General features: G+C 44.6%; 1 protein-coding gene across 3 annotated transcripts in view; it reads left to right on the forward strand.

Annotated features, from left to right (window-relative positions):
- The window catches only part of RGL2 (ral guanine nucleotide dissociation stimulator like 2), a 34,220-nt gene extending 17,412 nt beyond the window's left edge, over positions 1-16,808 (forward strand). For 2 of the 3 annotated variants that reach the window (XM_018558144.1, XM_018558145.1), the window contains 14 exons: positions 1,752-1,811; positions 2,925-3,192; positions 4,543-4,761; positions 5,319-5,422; positions 5,696-5,780; positions 5,854-5,919; positions 7,897-7,971; positions 8,286-8,318; positions 10,166-10,287; positions 10,903-10,992; positions 11,551-11,647; positions 12,365-12,628; positions 13,172-13,280; positions 16,177-16,808. In XM_018558144.1, the coding sequence (XP_018413646.1) occupies positions 1,752-1,811; positions 2,925-3,192; positions 4,543-4,761; positions 5,319-5,422; positions 5,696-5,780; positions 5,854-5,919; positions 7,897-7,971; positions 8,286-8,318; positions 10,166-10,287; positions 10,903-10,992; positions 11,551-11,647; positions 12,365-12,628; positions 13,172-13,280; positions 16,177-16,367 (1,783 nt within the window). In that variant the 3' untranslated portion in view covers positions 16,368-16,808. Of the gene's footprint in view, positions 1-1,751; positions 1,812-2,924; positions 3,193-4,542; positions 4,762-5,318; positions 5,423-5,695; positions 5,781-5,853; positions 5,926-7,896; positions 7,972-8,285; positions 8,319-10,165; positions 10,288-10,902; positions 10,993-11,550; positions 11,648-12,364; positions 12,629-13,171; positions 13,281-16,176 lie in introns of all 3 variants that reach the window. The other variant, XM_018558146.1, reaches the window with a different exon arrangement.
- Positions 16,809-18,251: the final 1,443 nt, after the last annotated feature.

Raw genomic sequence — 18,251 nt, forward strand, 5'->3', positions numbered from 1 at the left:
TTTTGGGTCTGGTTCGTAGTACTGTACATACATTACAGGAAGTTGGCTCTTGTTAGACGTGCAGACGAGGGGCGCCCACCTCTTCTTTTGGGTCACTGCGAGGTTTTTACTGCTGTCTGTATCCTCATTAGAATGATTTAATCTCACTGTCCTTGAGACAACAGGAAGTGAGAGAAAATATAGCCCTAGGAAGGGAAATTCACCCCTGTAAGAGGTATCATGGGAAAAAGGTGTCTCCACTGAAGCTAAACCCAAAATTTTCAAAAAGTACAGAAAGGGACAGAAAGTGAGGTGAAATCTTCTGAACAGGGGCACACACAGCAAAACAAATGTTACAGGGGGTTAACACTTCCCTTTGCTATCCAAAACTAAAAAAACAAAAAAATTTTGGGGCTGGAGTTACACTTAATTGTGTCCATACACTGTACAACCATCGCAAGACCTTAGTCTTGCGATGGTTGTAAAGTAATTTAAAAAAAAGTACGATCTGCCCATCTTGGACAGGCAGATCGTACTCTCGATCATCGCAAGCCCGCCCCCCTGAGGCGCGGGCTTCCGATGACCGCAATGCTGAACGGGCAGTGTGCGCGTGCACACACCGGCCCGTTCGCAATTTGTCTCCCGAGCACCGTTCAAACCAGCCGAAAATCGTACGATTTTCGGCTGGTTTTCTAACGTGCTCCTTAGACAAAAGACGTGCGACCGTACAGTAGAAACGGTCGCACATCTTCGTTAACACTGCTCGATTCTCGTACGATCGCGGGATTTTTGAGCAGTGTATGGGCACCTTTAGAAAATGTACCTGTTCCAACTTACATACAAATTCAACTTAAGAACAAACCTACAGACCCTATCCTGTTCGTAACCCGGGAAATACCTGTATTGCAGTTGCAGTTTATTAGTCCTTAGATGTGGTGGCTGCATTCGTTTTCCTTTTCAGGCCAGGAAAATTTTCTGCAAGTACAGAAAAATTCCTATTGATCCTTCCAGAAATCCAATGTCCGTATAACTTCCTGTGCGCTGAACTGAACTTGCAAACATGATTATCAGCTTTCCAGGCTATTTTCTGTGAACTGCACAAATTCTCCTCCTTCTGTAATGGAGTTGAGGAGAGGGGGAGGTCGTTGAAGTTTAGCAGGAGAGCATCCTGGGTGACAGCGTTGCTCCTCTATAGATACAGCATGGTGAGTGAGCATTGTCACCTTCAGAAAGTGTAAAAGATGGCTCCGTAATATTAGGTTACATTTGCACTATACACCAGCGGTTCCTGATCTGCATCTGGCTCACAGGGCCTAAAGCAGGGGTAGGCACCCTTGGCTCTCCAGGTGTGCTGAAACTACAAATCCCATCATGCATCTGCCTCTGGGAGTCATGCCTGTGGCTTGCAATTCCTTATGTGATTTGTAATTTCAACACAGCTGGAGAGCCAAGGTTGCCTACCCCTGGCCTAAAGGAATGGTTTGCAGAACTGCAGGGTTCGAGAAGTGGTGAATACCTTCTTTTTTGCCGTGCAGCCACAGAGCACAACAGGGGTGGCTGGATGACAAAAATGCGCTCATCGCTTTACAAAACTTTCAGCAGCTAAAATGCATCCCATATACATACATATGACATTTGTGTGTTTAGCTGTATGCATGGCATTCCTGTATGGAGAGCTCTGGGTGTGCAGGGTGAGAATGGAAGAGCTTTGTACCGCCCCCTGGAGGACATGGGTGCAGTTACACACTGACACCTGTGTTTGCTATTTGCAGGTTACAGAGCAATAATCACTCCCAGACCAGCGACCAATCACATGGAGGGAAGGATGATGAGTGAGTATGGGACCCTTCACACCTCTGCCCTAGGCTTTCATTTTTATTTCTTATATTTCATACAAGTTTAAAAAAAATAAAAATGATAGGGATGCGGCACAAGTACATCTACAATTTTTGATTAATCTTTAATCAATCTGAATGCTGTACACAGGAAATACAGACTGGCATTTTTCAGGGGTCTTCATCCTTTCTCAGGTTCACAGGTGTACAAAGTAGCAAATCTCAATGATTTAACCCTTTCCACTCCCCTACTTCCTTTGACACCCCCCCTTCCTTCTCCCTTGTCCTTTTCTCCTTCCTTTTCCCTTTCTTTGCATTCTTGCCTCCCTCCAAAGCCCCTTCCCCTTTTCATCTCATTTTTTATGTTCATTGTTCCACATTTTCTTTTTTTACTCCTCTTTTAATTTTATTTATTTGCCTTTTAGTGCTCCAATCAATATTTAATTTCTTGTTGTTCCGTGAACCGTCCTCCCAATAGTATTCGTCTTTTATTTACAATTTTCCAATCTTCTTACACCAGATACACTCATGTTTTATAAATTAATTTCCATGTCCTTAGGAGGGTTTTCGCTATTTATGAAAAGTTCCCCTCTTTCTCTTAGCTCGGGGATATAGTTGTATCTTTTATATAGCTTTGAATATTATGTTGTGATTTTGTAATTGGTGTATATATTGTATAAGCACCTAATTGGGGGGCTAGTTGTGTACTGCATATAAGATTCCCTCCCTGCCCTTCCATCTCTGTGATCAAACCCCCTATTGGGTGAAATGCATTAGAGAGGGGCGGTTGCCATGAGACATGCATGAACTCCAATAATGTTTTTCAAGGTCTGATGACATCGGTGTGCGGATCCCTGTTTCCTTGAGAAGGAAAAGGAAATGCATCATCCTCGCTGTTGCTAAGCAACCACCTATAAATGTGATACCTAATGTAATAATGTATCTACACACATAAAGGATTGGCGCTGCCCTTAGCAACCAACAGGATTCCTTGGTCACATGTCTAATGTAGTTTATAGGTTGCTATGGATATCTCCACTGCCATTAATTGCACTGTACAGTATGAGGTCTGTCATCCCTCCAATGATTTATTTTCTATACTCTCTCCAGCATCAGCAGTCTCTTCTGTGCCTGGATGTCTCAGCACCCCAAAGACTTCCTGTCTCTTCAGCCGGAGAAGAGGGATCAGCTGTCTTTCTGCCTTTCCAGGCTGCGGAAGTCGAATTTGGTAGCAAAACTACAGGAGCTCCGTGCCGGCGACAAGAACGGCGCAGATCAGCCCCCAGCGGCAGGGGTCAAGGCAGAACACTCAAACGCCCTGGATGTCCTGATATTTCAAGCCGGATACGTGGCCGAGCAACTCACCTGCCTAGAAGCTGTGAGGGGAAGCAATGTCTCTATGTGTTCATCATATTCCAACCAAAGCTCTGCCCAAAGTTAATATGGCGGCACAGTGGCTCAGTGGTTAGCACAAATGTTGGTGCTTGCACAAGCATTATGTCCCTATTGCAAACTCAGTTCTCTGAATTCCCCATTAGGGTCCGTCCACTGTCAGCGTTACTGGTCATTAAGGAAGCTGTCAGCTAAAGGCCACAGCGTCCTTAACCACCAGTGATGCTAACAGTGGGCGAAGCCTGATAGGAAATTCAGAGAATTGAGTTCCCCATTAGGTCAGCTCTGCTGCTGATTGACAGCTGGCAGTGGTGGGGGGCCATAGGCAGTAGCAAGCTGGCTATGGCACCCAGCTGCTGCCTTCTGTCAATCTGCATTAAAGCAGACCTGATTGGGAACTCAGTTCTCCGAATTAGCCATTAGGATCCGCCAACTGTTAGCGTCACTGGCAGTGGGTGTCACTGATCATTAAAGAAGCTGTTCACAACATCCTTAACCACCATTGATGCTAACAATGAGTGGAGCCTAATGGGGAATACAGAGAACTGAGTTCCCCATCAGGTCTGCTCTGCTGCTGTGTGACAGCTGGCAGTGGGTGGGTGTCATAGCCAATAGCAGGCTGGCTATGGCACCTGCCCACTGCCTGCTGTCAATCTGCATCAAAGTAGATCTGATGGGGAACTCAGTCCTCTGAATTCCCCATCATGCTCGGCTCACTGTTAGCAACACTGATAGTGGGTATCACTGGTTGTTAAAGTGACATTAAACCCTCAGATTTTTTAACATAAACCAATTCTGTAATGTGTGCCTTACTGTAATCCATGGTTGTTTCCCTTCTCTTTGCTGCTCTTCCTTTTAAATCCTCATGTCTTCTCATGCTTGGGGAGAACTTCCCTTTTCAGCTCAGGGCCTCTTCCTGTAGTGCTGGCTCAGGTTACAAACCTATACACAGACACCGTGTATCCATTCCTGAGACAAGGCAGTCTGCTGCAAAACAGAAGTTCTGCAGAGCATGAGAACAGATACAGATTTAAAAGGAAGAGCAGCAAAGAGAAGGGAAACTACCATGGATTACAGTAAGGCGCACATTACAGTATTGTTCTATGTTACAAAATCTGAGGATTTAATGTCACTTTAAGGAAGCCACAGCTTTAGGTAATAGAGGTTCCAGCCCCGGAACGCAGTGATCTATAGTAACCAAATGCTGCCACCATTGTCTGAGATACGATATGGTAACATATGATCGGTCCCTATGGGCTCCTGTACTTTCTGCCAATTCCTCTGCGATCCGCCTTATTAACGTTTACACTCTGTTATGTTTATATCTTTCCGTCAGGCTCTGTTCCTAAAAGTGGTCCCATACGAGTGTCTGGGGTCAGTGTGGTCCCGACGAGACAAGGGCGGGGACCATTTTGACCGATGCCATTCGGTAAGAGAGACCGTGCGTCACTTTAACCGACTGTCGGGCGCTGTGACCGCTTCTTGCGTCCAGGACCCCCAACTGAAGCCCCAGCAGAGGGCGCGGATTATCGAGAAGTGGTTGAAAGTGGCCGAGGTGAGTGAATAGCCAATGCAGGGACATCTTATTGATGCGGTTCTGGTAAAGGGTCTTGCCATGATGCAATGAACCTGTGTAATAGAAGCAGCCAGCCTCTGACCTATGTACTGCATGTGAGCTTCCATTTGGGTTAGATAACCCGTGACACACATGCCAGGAAAAGACAGAAAGAGATCTGGTTGTGACCAGTTGATCTGGGGACCCCTTTAGAATACCTTTTCATGATGCAGTAGAGAAACTCCCTACACACCCTCCTTCCCGTCTCCCACATACAGATAACCACATACAATAATGTGTCTGTAACTGCTTCCTCAGCCTTTCAGATTCATTGCTGCCTTGGAAGGTTGAATCTGATAGCTGATACATATAGCAGACCCAACCACCGCACATGTGAGGAGCTTCCTAATGACAACCCAGATAAAGTTAAAATGACTTCCTAAATGTATCACAGCTGCAGTGTTTGCTGGATAGCATTACAGGATCACTGATTGCCTTCATTTGTTGTCTGCAATGGTGCTGTACGATTTTTATGTTTTCTTTTACTTTTTCACCAGGAATGTTGGAGCCTCAGGAATTTTTCATCGGTCTACGCCATTCTGTCTGCGTTACAAAGCACGGCTGTCCACCGCTTGAAGAGAGTCTGGGCCGAGACAACCAAGTAAGGAGGCCTCTCATCATGACTCGCTGTAGGAGGGGGTGCTTTTGATTGGGGTAGTGGGGTAGGGGGGGACCCCCATTTCTGCTCTTTGTGAGAACAGCGGTCAGACTCTCCAACATGCTGCCAGCATAGGGTATTTTAACCTTTTGTATATTACAATATATATATATAGACATTTAAGGATGTATTAATGAATACAGAGCTGCATCAATTTGTGTCCTGAAGTTCTACTTTAAGTAAACATTCAGTGATGTCATGATGATGTAATTGCAGGGAGATCCAGCGCAGTTACCAGGAGATGAGTGAAGTTTTCTCGGAGCAAGACAACTATGCCAGGATGAGAGAGCTGCTCTTCCAGGTGAGGACGCTTCCACCCCGATCTGATGTACACTTAACATTACCATTGTCTGACTCTGCTGTCTGTACTCCAGTCTCAGGACAGTTCTGATGCAACCTCCAAAAGGCACCCGCCACGTTCCAAGGACCCCAGAGCCACGGTGAGTGTCCTCTATTTATTCTCACATGAGGAAAATAGCATTTCATCACTTTGACCTTTCTAAGGCAGAGATACACAGGGAACTGAAATTGGAACATTATTTTATTTATATCCTTTTCTTCTGAAGAGTAGCTGCTACATAGACTTCTAGTGCTCGTAGATTGCACTATATGGCCAAAAGTTTGAAGCTTGTTGGACATCCCATGTAGGATCATGGGAATTAATAAAGGAAATGTCCCCCACCTCCTACTTTGCAGCTATAAACCGTCTCCACTCTTCTGGGAGATCAGGGAAATCCAAAATCTTATATCTGTCACCACGACACAAGCAGAGGAGAAGTCTTCACTTCATCCTGTTTCAAAACCACGGGCATGAATATGACGCTATACCTGCCACCACTGTTCTGGGAAGGCTTTCCACAAGATTTTGGGGTGTGTCTGAAGTAATTTGTGCCCATTAAGCCAAAAAAGCATTTGTGAGGTCAGACAGCACTGATGTTGGGTGAGAAAACCTGTCCCACAATCAACGTTCCAATTCATCCCAAAGGTGTTCAGTAGGGTTGAGGTCAGGCACTGATGTTGGGTGAGAAAACCTGTCCCACAATCAACGTTCCAATTCATCCCAAAGGTATTCAGTAGGGTTGAGGTCAGGCACTGATGTTGGGTGAGAAGACCTGGCCCGCAATCAACGTTCCAATTCATCCCAAATTTGTTTAGTAGGGTTGGGGTCAAGGCTTTGTGTAGGCCACTAAGATTTCTCCACACCAAACTCATCAAACTATGTGTTTATGAAGCTGGCTTTGTACACAGGGTTACAGTCATGTCTGTCAGTCAATCTGTTTTCAACAGAAAAGGACCTTCACCAAACTGTCACCACAAGGTTGTTGTGCACAATTGTCTACAAGGTCTTTGTGTAATTTAGCTGTACCCTTCCCTGGAAAAATCCAAACTCCATACACATACTTTTGGCCACATAGTGTAGCTGATGGACAGACAATGGGAATTCTATACTGAACCTTACATACAGCTATCAGAATAAAATATTGTTTAAGATGGAGCTCATATAAAGTAACCTTGTACTGAGGTGTTCTGCTCCTACTATATCAAGAAATGAGGGAAATTTGTGTTTGTTCTTCTTTCTGTATATAAGAAAAAAAACCAGAAGAAAAAAATAAAGCAACATGGACTAGCGGGTCCATCATTATCCTTGCATCTTAGAGACAATAAAGCGGACCTTTACACTTAAAAATGAAATTCTACCAATGCATCCCTCTATGTATGATGATTAATAATAACATGGACATGGCAGGTGTAAAATGCTGTGATTGTGAAATACTTCCACCTGCAGAGCATTCACTTCCTGCTTTGAAAGGGCAAAATTACTTCAGTTTGCCAGAGCAATGCACACTGGGTTTGCCTTGTCACCAGCAGAACATTGCTGGGAAATCTCATCTGTAATCTCATGATCTCAGGGAAAGGCATTTTCCTCCCCTGAGATGATGTGCATAGTCACATGTCCTAGTCACATGTGCCAGAAATACCGGAAGTAAAATGAGATCTAGTAATCTGTCCTTAGTAAACATGGCCACTGCCAGAAGACTGTGAAAGAAAAGAGAAATAAGGGATGCAAAGGATACAAAGCCGGCAATTATCTAGAAGTATCTGTTTGTAGATTGTCATCACTAAACATTTCTAAAGGTGTGTTTGTTGTTATTTTAAATATAAGGGTAAAGGTCCACTTTAAGAATGAGGAGCCAAAACTTTGGTGCAGCCCATAGTGGACTATGTACACCAGAGGTTCTCTGTCCCCAATAAACATTCTAAAAAGTACTTAATAATGGGGACAAGGAAGTCCCTTGTTTTCCTATGTGGCGTCAGTATCTCCACCCTGCCTTACATTTCATACAACTTCTGTTTCTCACCATTTGCCAGTTTCTGCGTGTATTTTAACTGTAGCTGTTTCTGTTATCATTGCACAGGGCGTCATTCCATATCTCGGAGTCTTCCTCACCGACCTCGTCATGCTAGATTCTGCCATCCGAGATCAGCTGGAGGTGAGATTTTCTGGTATTTGAATGGATTTTGAAAACCCAGAAATTATAATAAATGATAGTTTGTTAGCAATGCATACTTACATAGTTACATAGTTAGTCAGGTTGAAAAAAGACATATGTCCATCAAGTTCAACTTTCTCTGGAGGCCACCTGCCTGCTCGCTGTTGGAAGTCAGGTTGGGTCTTGGACAGGAGGATATACTGAGGCTGATAATGTGAAGGAAAACATTAAATAGCAGAAGAAATGGGGGGGGCTGTATTGTTGTATCTGAATATATATATATTTTATTGCTTCTTGTGTTATCATTTTCTCAGAATGGATATCTTAACTTTGAGAAGAGAAGAAAGGTGAGTGCGGATTAATATCACATTGTCACACCGTCTAGCATTTTCACTGCTGTGGTCACCTGACAACAAAAGCTAATTTGTTCTGAGAAAGACTGAGCCTTTTTAAAGAGTTATTCTACTTAAAACTGATACAACCCTTTTTTTTAGCTGTTGTCAACTTAAAGTATGCGTAAAGCCAATGGCTAAAATCTCCTGTAAGCTTCAGCAATGGTTGCATGGCTTTTTTCAGGGGGGGTTTCCTGATGGTGACAACAGTGGACCATGCATGTATGAATATGCGATAGGGATCTCCTAGAGGGCAGGGACTGATGTGAATGTAAATGGTCAGCGCTATATAAATACAAAATATAATAATACAATTGTAAAAATAATAATGTCTGTGTAATGTTTGTTAAAATGGCCACTCGTAGATTTCATTGTACTCACGTGAGACATAGTAACAACACAGGAACACAAATGGGATGCTGGGACAGAGCGTTGTCACCCTATAATAGGAAGTGCCTGAACAAGGACCTTCATGGCAGGATCACCAGGGATTATTTTAATGAAAGCTGCAGATTTACAAATATCGGAAGTGATTTTTGAGATTTGAATATTGACATGTTAGGCACACTGCTAAAAGCCGGCCCATACAGATCCGTGCAGCGTGCACAGCCGTACGGGCCGCTCTCGGGAAGGACAGGTGCTGCGTGTGATCTTGCGCAGCAACCTGTTCTTCTCTATGGGAGTATGCGGCCATACGCCGTAGTACGCTCACCGTACTGCACATCCGTGCCGGTGTCTGTAGTCGTACGCAGACAGGATGGATCCTGGCTTCATCTGAGCACGGATACCCGCACGGATGTACAGTTCGGGTGAGCGTACGGCAGCGTACTCCCATAGAGAAGAACAGGCTGCTGCATACAATCACCCGCAGCGCCTGTCCTTCCCGGGAGTGGCCCGATACGGCCGTGCACGCCGCACAGATCTGTATGGGCCGACTCTAAGCAGTGCGAATGAGGCCTTAAAGCTTACGTCATATTTAAGGGAGAATGGGGCTACCTCCAGGCAAGGCCCTCTTGATTTAATCCTGGTTATACATACGTCCCAAGTTGGAAGCTCAAATAGTTTTGAGTTAGGGGACCACTTGGGACTGTGTGGCTTCACATGTGATTGCACATATATGAAATGTAAAATCCATGCTGACTAAATGGAAAGTGTGCTGGAGAATTTTTGTATTACCAACAATTCCAAAGAGGGCGGAAACAAAGCCAGAAATTATGGCAGAAGATCTCATTGCTGGAGTCCCCAAAATTGGCTCAGCTTGTCAAACTCCACTTCTAACTGAAGCATCCGAGCAAGGATTATTTTGCATTTGTATTTGGATGAATGAAAGATTGGTTCTGATTGGTTGCTATGTTTTTTTTATTGGTTTTCATTTGCTTATACATTCTAATAACAACGATAATACACAATAAAGCTATAAACAAACCTCTCTTCTCTCGCTACTCAATGGTCCAAGGTAATATAGACATGGGAATGCCATGGAAGGCATCAGACAAGGTGTGGTAGAGTCCATACCAGCATATAAAACTAAGCTATGGTAGATCAAATTCCAGAGGAGAGAGTAGAGAACATGAGTGGATGTGACACAGGAGCCCCGAATCCTATTGAATTATTTTGGCTTATCTCTTAATTCCTAATGGTGTTTGTCTGGAGTTACTCAGGTGTTTGCTATGGGCTGCTGCACTTTGCACACTGAATTCTGCCTCAATAAATGAAGATGACATGTGTGTTTGTGGGGGTGGGGGGAGCACATTAACATTGCACCTTATTTTCCTAACTGTCATTAAATGTGATTGTTTTAGGAGTTTGAGTCGCTTTCTCAGATTCGGATGCTACAAAACGTCTGTCTGGGCTATCGGTTCACTTCCGATCCACTGTTTGTCAAATGGTTCCAGAAACTGCGCTCAATGAGTGAGGATGAGAGGTGAGTGTACCCTGCAGGACCGGGACCAGGCCTTTTCCGGGCTCACAGTCAATGAGTTATTAAAGGCATAGTCCAGCTTTAAAAAAAAAGAAAAGAAAAATGTGCATTTATTGTGTTTTTGAGGCTGCTAAGCATTGCACTGTGATCAGTGGATCGAGGGTGCAATGCTCTGGCTGAATGGACTACAAGTGCAGTGATGTCACCACACTTGTAGTCGATTCATAAGTCCCTCTGCTGCAGTGGCAGTTGGGACTTGTAGTCCTTCCATTCACAGATCCTGTCAAAGGACTTCTAAATGGATGACACAACTGAGATAGCAGAGCCACACACAGCCATGCCAAATTCAAATTATTCTAGGAGCTTGCAGGGAGAAGTACCCCACGATTCAGGTAAGTGGGGGGTCAGGATGGGTTGGGGATGTGACCATATTTTATGTTACACCCTGAATATTGGTACTCTATTGGTAAAAAGTAAACTTAGCATTTAGGGCTCATTCACACGGACGTGCACTCCTGTGCAGAGACCTGCTCCTGGGAGGGACAGTTGCTGAGTTTGAGGTGATCTTGTCGTGTGATTGTTTGTCTTGTCGGGTGACGCATTTAATTTCTTCTGCAGTTATCGACTATCATGTGACATTGAGCCAACGCAGGACATGACACCGGGGCCCCCAATGAAACCTACAGTGGTTATCACACACTGCACTGAGTGAGTAGATGACACGTGTGTGTGTGTGTGTATATATATAAAATTTATATAGGTTGTAATTCTTCTCCACTCTTTCCCCCCCAAAAAAGCCCCCAAAATTTTGGCCATCTGACGTGTGCTATATACTCCCTATTATGTTGGAACCATGTAATTTTTCCCATAATTGTACAACAGAATGTATTGGAAAACCATCCAACTGGGACAACCATATAGAAAAAGAGAAACCATATAGAAAGAGGAGGAGGGGAAGTTAGAGAGGGAAGTGGGAGAGTTAAATGAAAGTGGGAGTTGGAGAGGATCAAAGGAAAGGATGGTAGGGGAGTCTAGAGAAAGAAGATAAAAGGGGAGAGGTGTGTTGGGGGGGTTGTTGAAGGTTCCGCCACCATCACAGATTGGAGGAAAGGTCTGCCATTTGGTCCATGTCATAGGGCAAATTTCTTATCTGTCTTGCCAAGAAATCATATTCCCAAGTTGCACCATGGAGTTCACTCTGCCACAGTGGGGGGTTGTGTTGGTGTATGTAATATATAACATTCTTGTTTCTATTTGTCTCTGTAGTCTTTTGGCTTCCATTGTTGCTCCATTTGGACCCAGCATGCATTTGGTGGCTTGGGATGCTCCCTGTGAACGACTGACAACACCCAGCCTAACCGCAGTATGTTTTCCCTCTGTGTCTGTTTTTCAGTTTTGTCCAGTCTGACTGTTGTAAAAGAAAAGCCCAGTAAGTTAGAGGGATGGTGGAGCTATTGGCAGTGGTGTTGGGGCTTATAACTCTTGGCCAACCTGTAGCAGTCAAGAGCAACAAGTGTGCACCGCGGACATGCGCTGTTGACGACACCTCTGGTGCCAGTTGTTCTGCGGAGAAAAACCACTGGACAAGTTGTCTAACTTGTTGGATTGATCAATGACCCCACAGAATGGCTGGCCAGGGCTGCCTGAAGGTACCACAGACAAGGAATCGTCAGTCAATCTGGTACAAAAAATAGACAAATCTGGAGAACTTCATCTTGTGTACTCAACACAGGTTTTTAAATGTCCCCCCTAATTGCTGGACCAGAGGCTGTTCTTGTGCTGAGCCCCCCTAGATACTGTGTATTGAGACTCAGGACACACACAAATGAGGAGCATTTGTTTTGCATTGTGACAAATCAAGATGTGGTCTGCAGTATTCAGGTCATGCTTGACTGCTGTAGGCCTATTGATTACCATTGCATCTCCCACTGGAAAAAATTGGAAGGGCAACCAGAAAGTAGGCATTACAGTAGTAACACATGTGCTAAATATACAGTATCTCTACATTCAGTGTGCGCTCAGTTTATACTTCCCATTCTTGTGTTGGTGACTCCATTTTACACAACTTTTCCTACAACAGCAGCAGAGGAGCCCCTCCGTCCCTACGCTGGACTCACAATGCTCCCCCAAGCCGCCTCCTAAGGGGTTTCTAACACCGGCTGTTGCCGGACGCACACACAGACGCTCCGCCTCCTGCGGCAGCCCCTTCACCACCGTTCAACACAGCAGCTCTGCGGAGCATATCGCGGAGCCAGGCAAAATCCCAGATCCCGCCGAAGACCACCGCATCATCCGGGCACGACTGGAGCCTGCAGAGCAAAGCAGTGTTTACAAGAGTGTGCGGGTGAGTTGTGACTTCCACACCAACATTGAGCCTTTTGTTCCAAAATGTCTAAATTAAGAACTGTATTTCCCACACCAAACAAATTATCCTTTTCTTGGCCATGTATAGCCCAGATAGCAAGAAATTGTGCTGCAAGTTTGAAAATGACTTGCTAAACTATTGCAGACTTGCCAAGCTTCACAATTTTGTTGCACAATTACAGCAAGTCTGCATTGCAAGTCTCCAGACCAGCGAGCTTGCAGAGCTCTTGCTAAGACCTGCAGGACTCTTGCTGTAGACTTGCCAAGCAAATTTGCTACAAATTCAAAAAGTGTCAACTAGACCTTGTGCTGCGAGTGTTCTGCAAGTCTACAACTTGCCAGGAATGTGTGCAGCAAGTTAACAAGAATTACAATTTAACCCTGACACAAGTTTGTGGAACCCTAAGCTGCAACTTCCACCATCATTGCAGAGGTCTCCTGCGGTGGAGAGAGCTGATTGGGAGCTGTGGGAGACTTATTTTAGTTACTTTTATAAGCTGAGCCATTTGTTTTGCCATTTCAGATCAACAGCCAGGAAAAAGCTCCAGCAGTGATCGACCGCATCCTGAGAAAACATCACATGAACACACAGGGTTCACACGAGCTAGTCCAGATATTGCCAGGCAATAAAGGTCAGAAATCACAATTTCTTGAATCATATTATTTATTATAGACAGATCCTCCTGTCTATAATATGACTGTCTACAGGTGACTACCTCTGCCTCCCCTGTTTTGTGAATACACTTGCACACAGAGACTACATAAGATATTCTGGTGCACTGCATTGATGACCCCCTACAGTCCCCGGGTGAGACGACATGGTCCAGTCCCACATGATGAGGAAGGAGGATGTGAATGACATAATACCTTTAGATCTTTTACAGATAAATTAGACATTGCACGATGTGGATTTTATACAGTGTTACAATATAAACATATTTCCTAATACTTTATGGGCACCTAGAAAATCTCCATAGAACCCTAAGGCTGGCCATGATACATTGTTACAGTATATTTTTTTCGTTCAGCCTACAGGCATGACCAAAAAAAATATATAAGATTCCTCCATCCACGCTGAGTGTGGATGGAGGAATCCTCTGCAGTGTTCATTGTATTGTGACAACGTCCGGCAGCAGTTGTCAGAATGCCTGAACTGTCGGCCAAAGATTTTCCATCCGGCTCCTTCGATTTTTTGATCGAGGGCGGAGAGGTGCTAATTGGGGCAGCCACTGTGCAAATTTTGGCTGTTTCATCAAGTCCCTAAAGGTGCCCATGCACTGCACGATTCTCGTACGAGAATCGCGGGAAATTCCGCGATCGTACGAGAATCGTGCAGTGTATGGAAGGCGTGCGACCGTTTCTACTGTACGGTCGCACGTCTTCCATCGAACCAGCATGTTTGAAAACCCGCCGGGAATCGTACGATTCTCGGCGAGTTGGTGGCCTGCTGGTTCGACAACTGCCGAACGGGCCGGTGTGCGCACGCGCACACTGCCCATTTGCAGTCAGCGTAAGCCCGCCCCTCATTGCAGTCATCGCAAGCCCGTCCCTCAGGGGGCGTGGCTTGCGATGATCGAGAGTGCGATCTGCCCGTCCAAGATGGGCAGATCGTACGTTTTTTTAATCCCTTTACAACCATCGCAAGACTAAGGTCTTGCGATGGTTGTAAAGTGTATGGCCACCTTTACTATTCACATAGTACAGGTGAAACTCGAGTAATTAGAAAATCGTGCAAAAGTTCATTTATTTGTGCTGCTTGTGCACCTTTTTCTTCCACACTTTTCCCTTCCACATAACTTTCTATTAATGTGCTTTGATACAGCACTTTGGGAACATCCAACTTCTTTTGCAATGACCTTTTGAGGCTTTCCCTCCTTACGGAGGGTGTCAGTGATGGTTTTCTGCACAACTGTCAGGTCAGCAGTCTTTCCCATGATTGTGATTCCTACTGAACTAGACTGAGAGACCATTTAAAGGCCCAGGAACCCTTTGCAGGTGTTATGGCTTAATTAGCTGATTAGAGTGGGACACTTTGAGCCTAGAGTATTGCACCTTTTCACAATATTCTCATTTTATGAGATTGTGGATTTGGGGTTTTCATGAGCTGTAGGCTATAATCATCACAATTATGACAAATCACGGCTTGAACTATCTTGCTTTGCATGTAATGAGTCTATCTCATATATTAGTTTCACCTTTTAAGTTGCATTAGGGAAATAAATGAACTTTTGCACGATATTCTAATTATTCGAGTTTCACCTGTATATAGCCAGCTTTAGGGTTGAACTTAGTAGTTAGTGCTTAATTGGATGTGGTGTCTGCAACATCTATGTTGCTTTGCTTAACTTCTCTTTTATTATAGGTATTTATGTCCATCAATTTACACAGAACTTACTATTCATTCACTTCAGTCTCTGCCCTCAAGGAACTTGGAGTGTAAGCTTCCTATCTCACATGAGTGTATTTTTGGAGTGTGGAGGAAACCGGAGTACCCGGAAGAAGACCGAGCACAAGGAGAATATGCAAACTCCATGCAAATAGTGTCCTGGCCAGAAATTGAACTGAGGATCCCAGTGCTAACCACTGAGGCGCTGCAATTGATTATTTTGCAGCAAGGCCGACACTAATGACTTATTGGTCCACATGCTCTGTTTTTCCTTTATTTTCCCTTCTGGTCTGAACAACTGATATCCGATATGCACATACTTGTTCTGGATCTGTCTCTCATAAGGGCCTGTTCACATGATATCAGGTGCGGATCTGCAGACGCGGTGCTACTGATGCAGTGCGTTTTTGCCGCGTTCTTGATGCATTCCAGTTTAAAAAAAAAAAATGTTTTTTTTTTTTTTGCTGGAGTGGGGCTGTCAGTATGTTAGCTGCAGTGCAGTGCGTTTTAGACGCGTTTTGCGTTTCCGGTCCGTTTCCTGACCGGACAAAATGTGACATGCAGTATTTTTCTGTGGTAACCTGAACGGACTGCGCACGTGAGAACTGTAGCCCATAAAACACATAGGGATACATTGGGATGCATTTTTAGTGCAGGAGCGTACGGATCAGGTCAGCACAGAAAACGGACGTCGTGTGAACAGGCCCTAAAGCCTATCTCCAGTGTAAAAAAAACCTCCCATTGCAATGGTTAACTCCTCGTTAATATCTAGTGTAAAGGACTTTTACTTACCTGATCCCTGCTCCCACACACTCCAAGACCAGCACCAGCAGCCACTCCCTCCTGTGCTTCTTCAGTCTGAGGCTTGGTGACATCATCACATACATTACAAGGCCCAAAGCCCCGCATTATACACGAGGATGACGAGCGACAGTCCACGAGGTGGGGTATAGGGGAGAGCTGTGAGCACTGAGGGCCAGGGGAGTGGGAATCAGGTAAGTAAAAGTCCTTTACACAATACTTCTTCTGCTTCGGTTGCTATGGATTACTGCCCTTTCAACCTTGTCATTGTTCTTCCTGCTGCCCTATTAAATTATCTTAATATTCTATTCCATACAAATGAGAAATGTTTACTTTTACAGAACTGGTCTTTCCAGGGACAGCAAACGTCTTCTATGCAATGAGTTCGGCCAGTCTGGACTTCCTGGTCCGTCCACACCAAGCCGTCACAATGCCTCCCGCCGAGACCAAACCTCAACATCGGGTACAAATGAATGCCACCTATCCCAAAATCAAGGTCAAGGCCGGAGACCTGGCAAGGTCCCTCTTCTAACTGGCTGTTCCAGGCATGGAGCTTCAAAAAAAGGACACTTTCTTTCATGCTACAATGGATGCATGTTTGTTGAAGGAAAGCATAGAATGCAATGCATTTACCATGAAGCCTTCAGAATCACTCCCAGCTCAGGACAAAGTGCTCTCAATGCTTTACCCCAAGTGGCCTTCTATTACCCTTCAATGGGGACAATGACTGGTGTTCAGACATCAGCTTTACACGGCTGATATGAAATGCTGTCACAGGCCTTCCATCAGCAGGAACTGGTGCAATTTATCATTTTATGTGACGTCACTGCACCCTGCCCAGGAAGTGATGTCGCAACCGCAAGTTATAACATGCTGCTCAATTCTCTATACACTAGCATAAAAAAAAAACACTATGTACTGTTATTTTTATGTATTTCTGTCTGTTAATTTTATCTACCGTATGTAAAATTAAACAAAAAATTTCCCAAAGGTTGGTGGTCATGTGACTGGAATGCAAATGATCTTAAGAGCTTGTAGAACCTCAAATCCCAGGTAAAGGTGCCCACACACCTTACGATAATCGCGGGAAATCCCGCGATCGTACGATTATCGTAAGGTGTGTGGGAGCCGTGCGACCTCTGCTACTGTAAGGTCGCACGACTTTTACCTTCGGAACATGTTCGAAAACCAGTCGAAAATCGTACGATGTTCGGCTGGTTTGTGGCATGTTCGCAAGATAAAAGCCGCAAGCGTTCAGCATTGCGGTCATCGGAAGTACGATCTGCCTGTCCAAGATAGGCAGATCATACGTTTTTTTTTTATTACCTTACAACCATCGCAAGACAAAAGTCTTGCGATGGTTGTAAGGTGGGTGCCCAGCCTAACAGACTTTGAAGAAAAAAAGTGCTGCTGCGTGCATGAGGCAAATCCGTTTCAGGGTGTTCACATGATATAGCAGGAAAGCCTCAGTTCCCAGAAAGCTTTACTTCTCAGAGTCAAGATCAGCAAAATAAAGTCAAAAATTGGCCTGACCCTATTAGCTGGCAAGCCCGTCAATCATGAATAGAAGCCAATCACAATACACACAGGTGTCGGGCACATTCTGGACTCTACTTTCCCTAGGTTGCCCAGTGTTCCGGGGTACTGTATAGGACAACTGGAGGCACTTCTACTGGCAGCTTACAACTACAGTAATACCTTGGTTTACAAGTAACTTGGTTTGAGAGCGTTTTGCAAGACAAGCAAACATTTCTGAAAAATGATTAAACCAAGGTATTACTGTATAAAAGTATAGGTACACATTATAAATGTGCAGTGCCCTTGTGTTGGCTTTAAACAGCCATGTTAAAGAGTGTTTGCAGATTTAGAGTAGAGAAGGTAAGCACTTTCCCTGATTATATAGCATGCAGGGTGCATTGTAAGGGCACAACTAAACCACCTGTTCTGTAGATGGTGTAAAGAAGTTCAGATACACAGGTTTTGGTGTCACAGCGAGGCTCTGAGGTGAAGTATGATAGCTGTATTAAATCCTGTGTCAGATTCCTGGGCCCCTGGCTGTGCTCTGTTCACCAGTCCCTATAGGACACAGTGGTGATGTAAGGTGTCAGTGGATCAAACCACAGAGCACATCTGGGGGACCAGGTATCCCAGAGGTATCCTTTGTTTTCAATTCAGCAGCATCCGGCTGGGAGGCAGCAGGAGCGGTAATTACATGAGAATGCCGAAACATTTTTAATTGCAACAATTTTCTGGCCGAAGTGGTGCATTATCTGACAGAAATGCCGGGGTGCCTATATATATATATATATTATATATATAAATAATGTGCAATGATACAAGCATCGGTATCGGCGGCGATGCCGAGTATTTGCATGAGTACTCGTGCAAATACTCCGATACAAAAAAACGAGTACCT

Source organism: Nanorana parkeri, unplaced genomic scaffold (genome assembly GCF_000935625.1).
Source record: "Nanorana parkeri isolate BGI_ZX_2015 unplaced genomic scaffold, ASM93562v1 scaffold321, whole genome shotgun sequence".
In the NCBI taxonomy this organism is placed as follows: Eukaryota; Metazoa; Chordata; class Amphibia; order Anura; family Dicroglossidae; genus Nanorana; species Nanorana parkeri.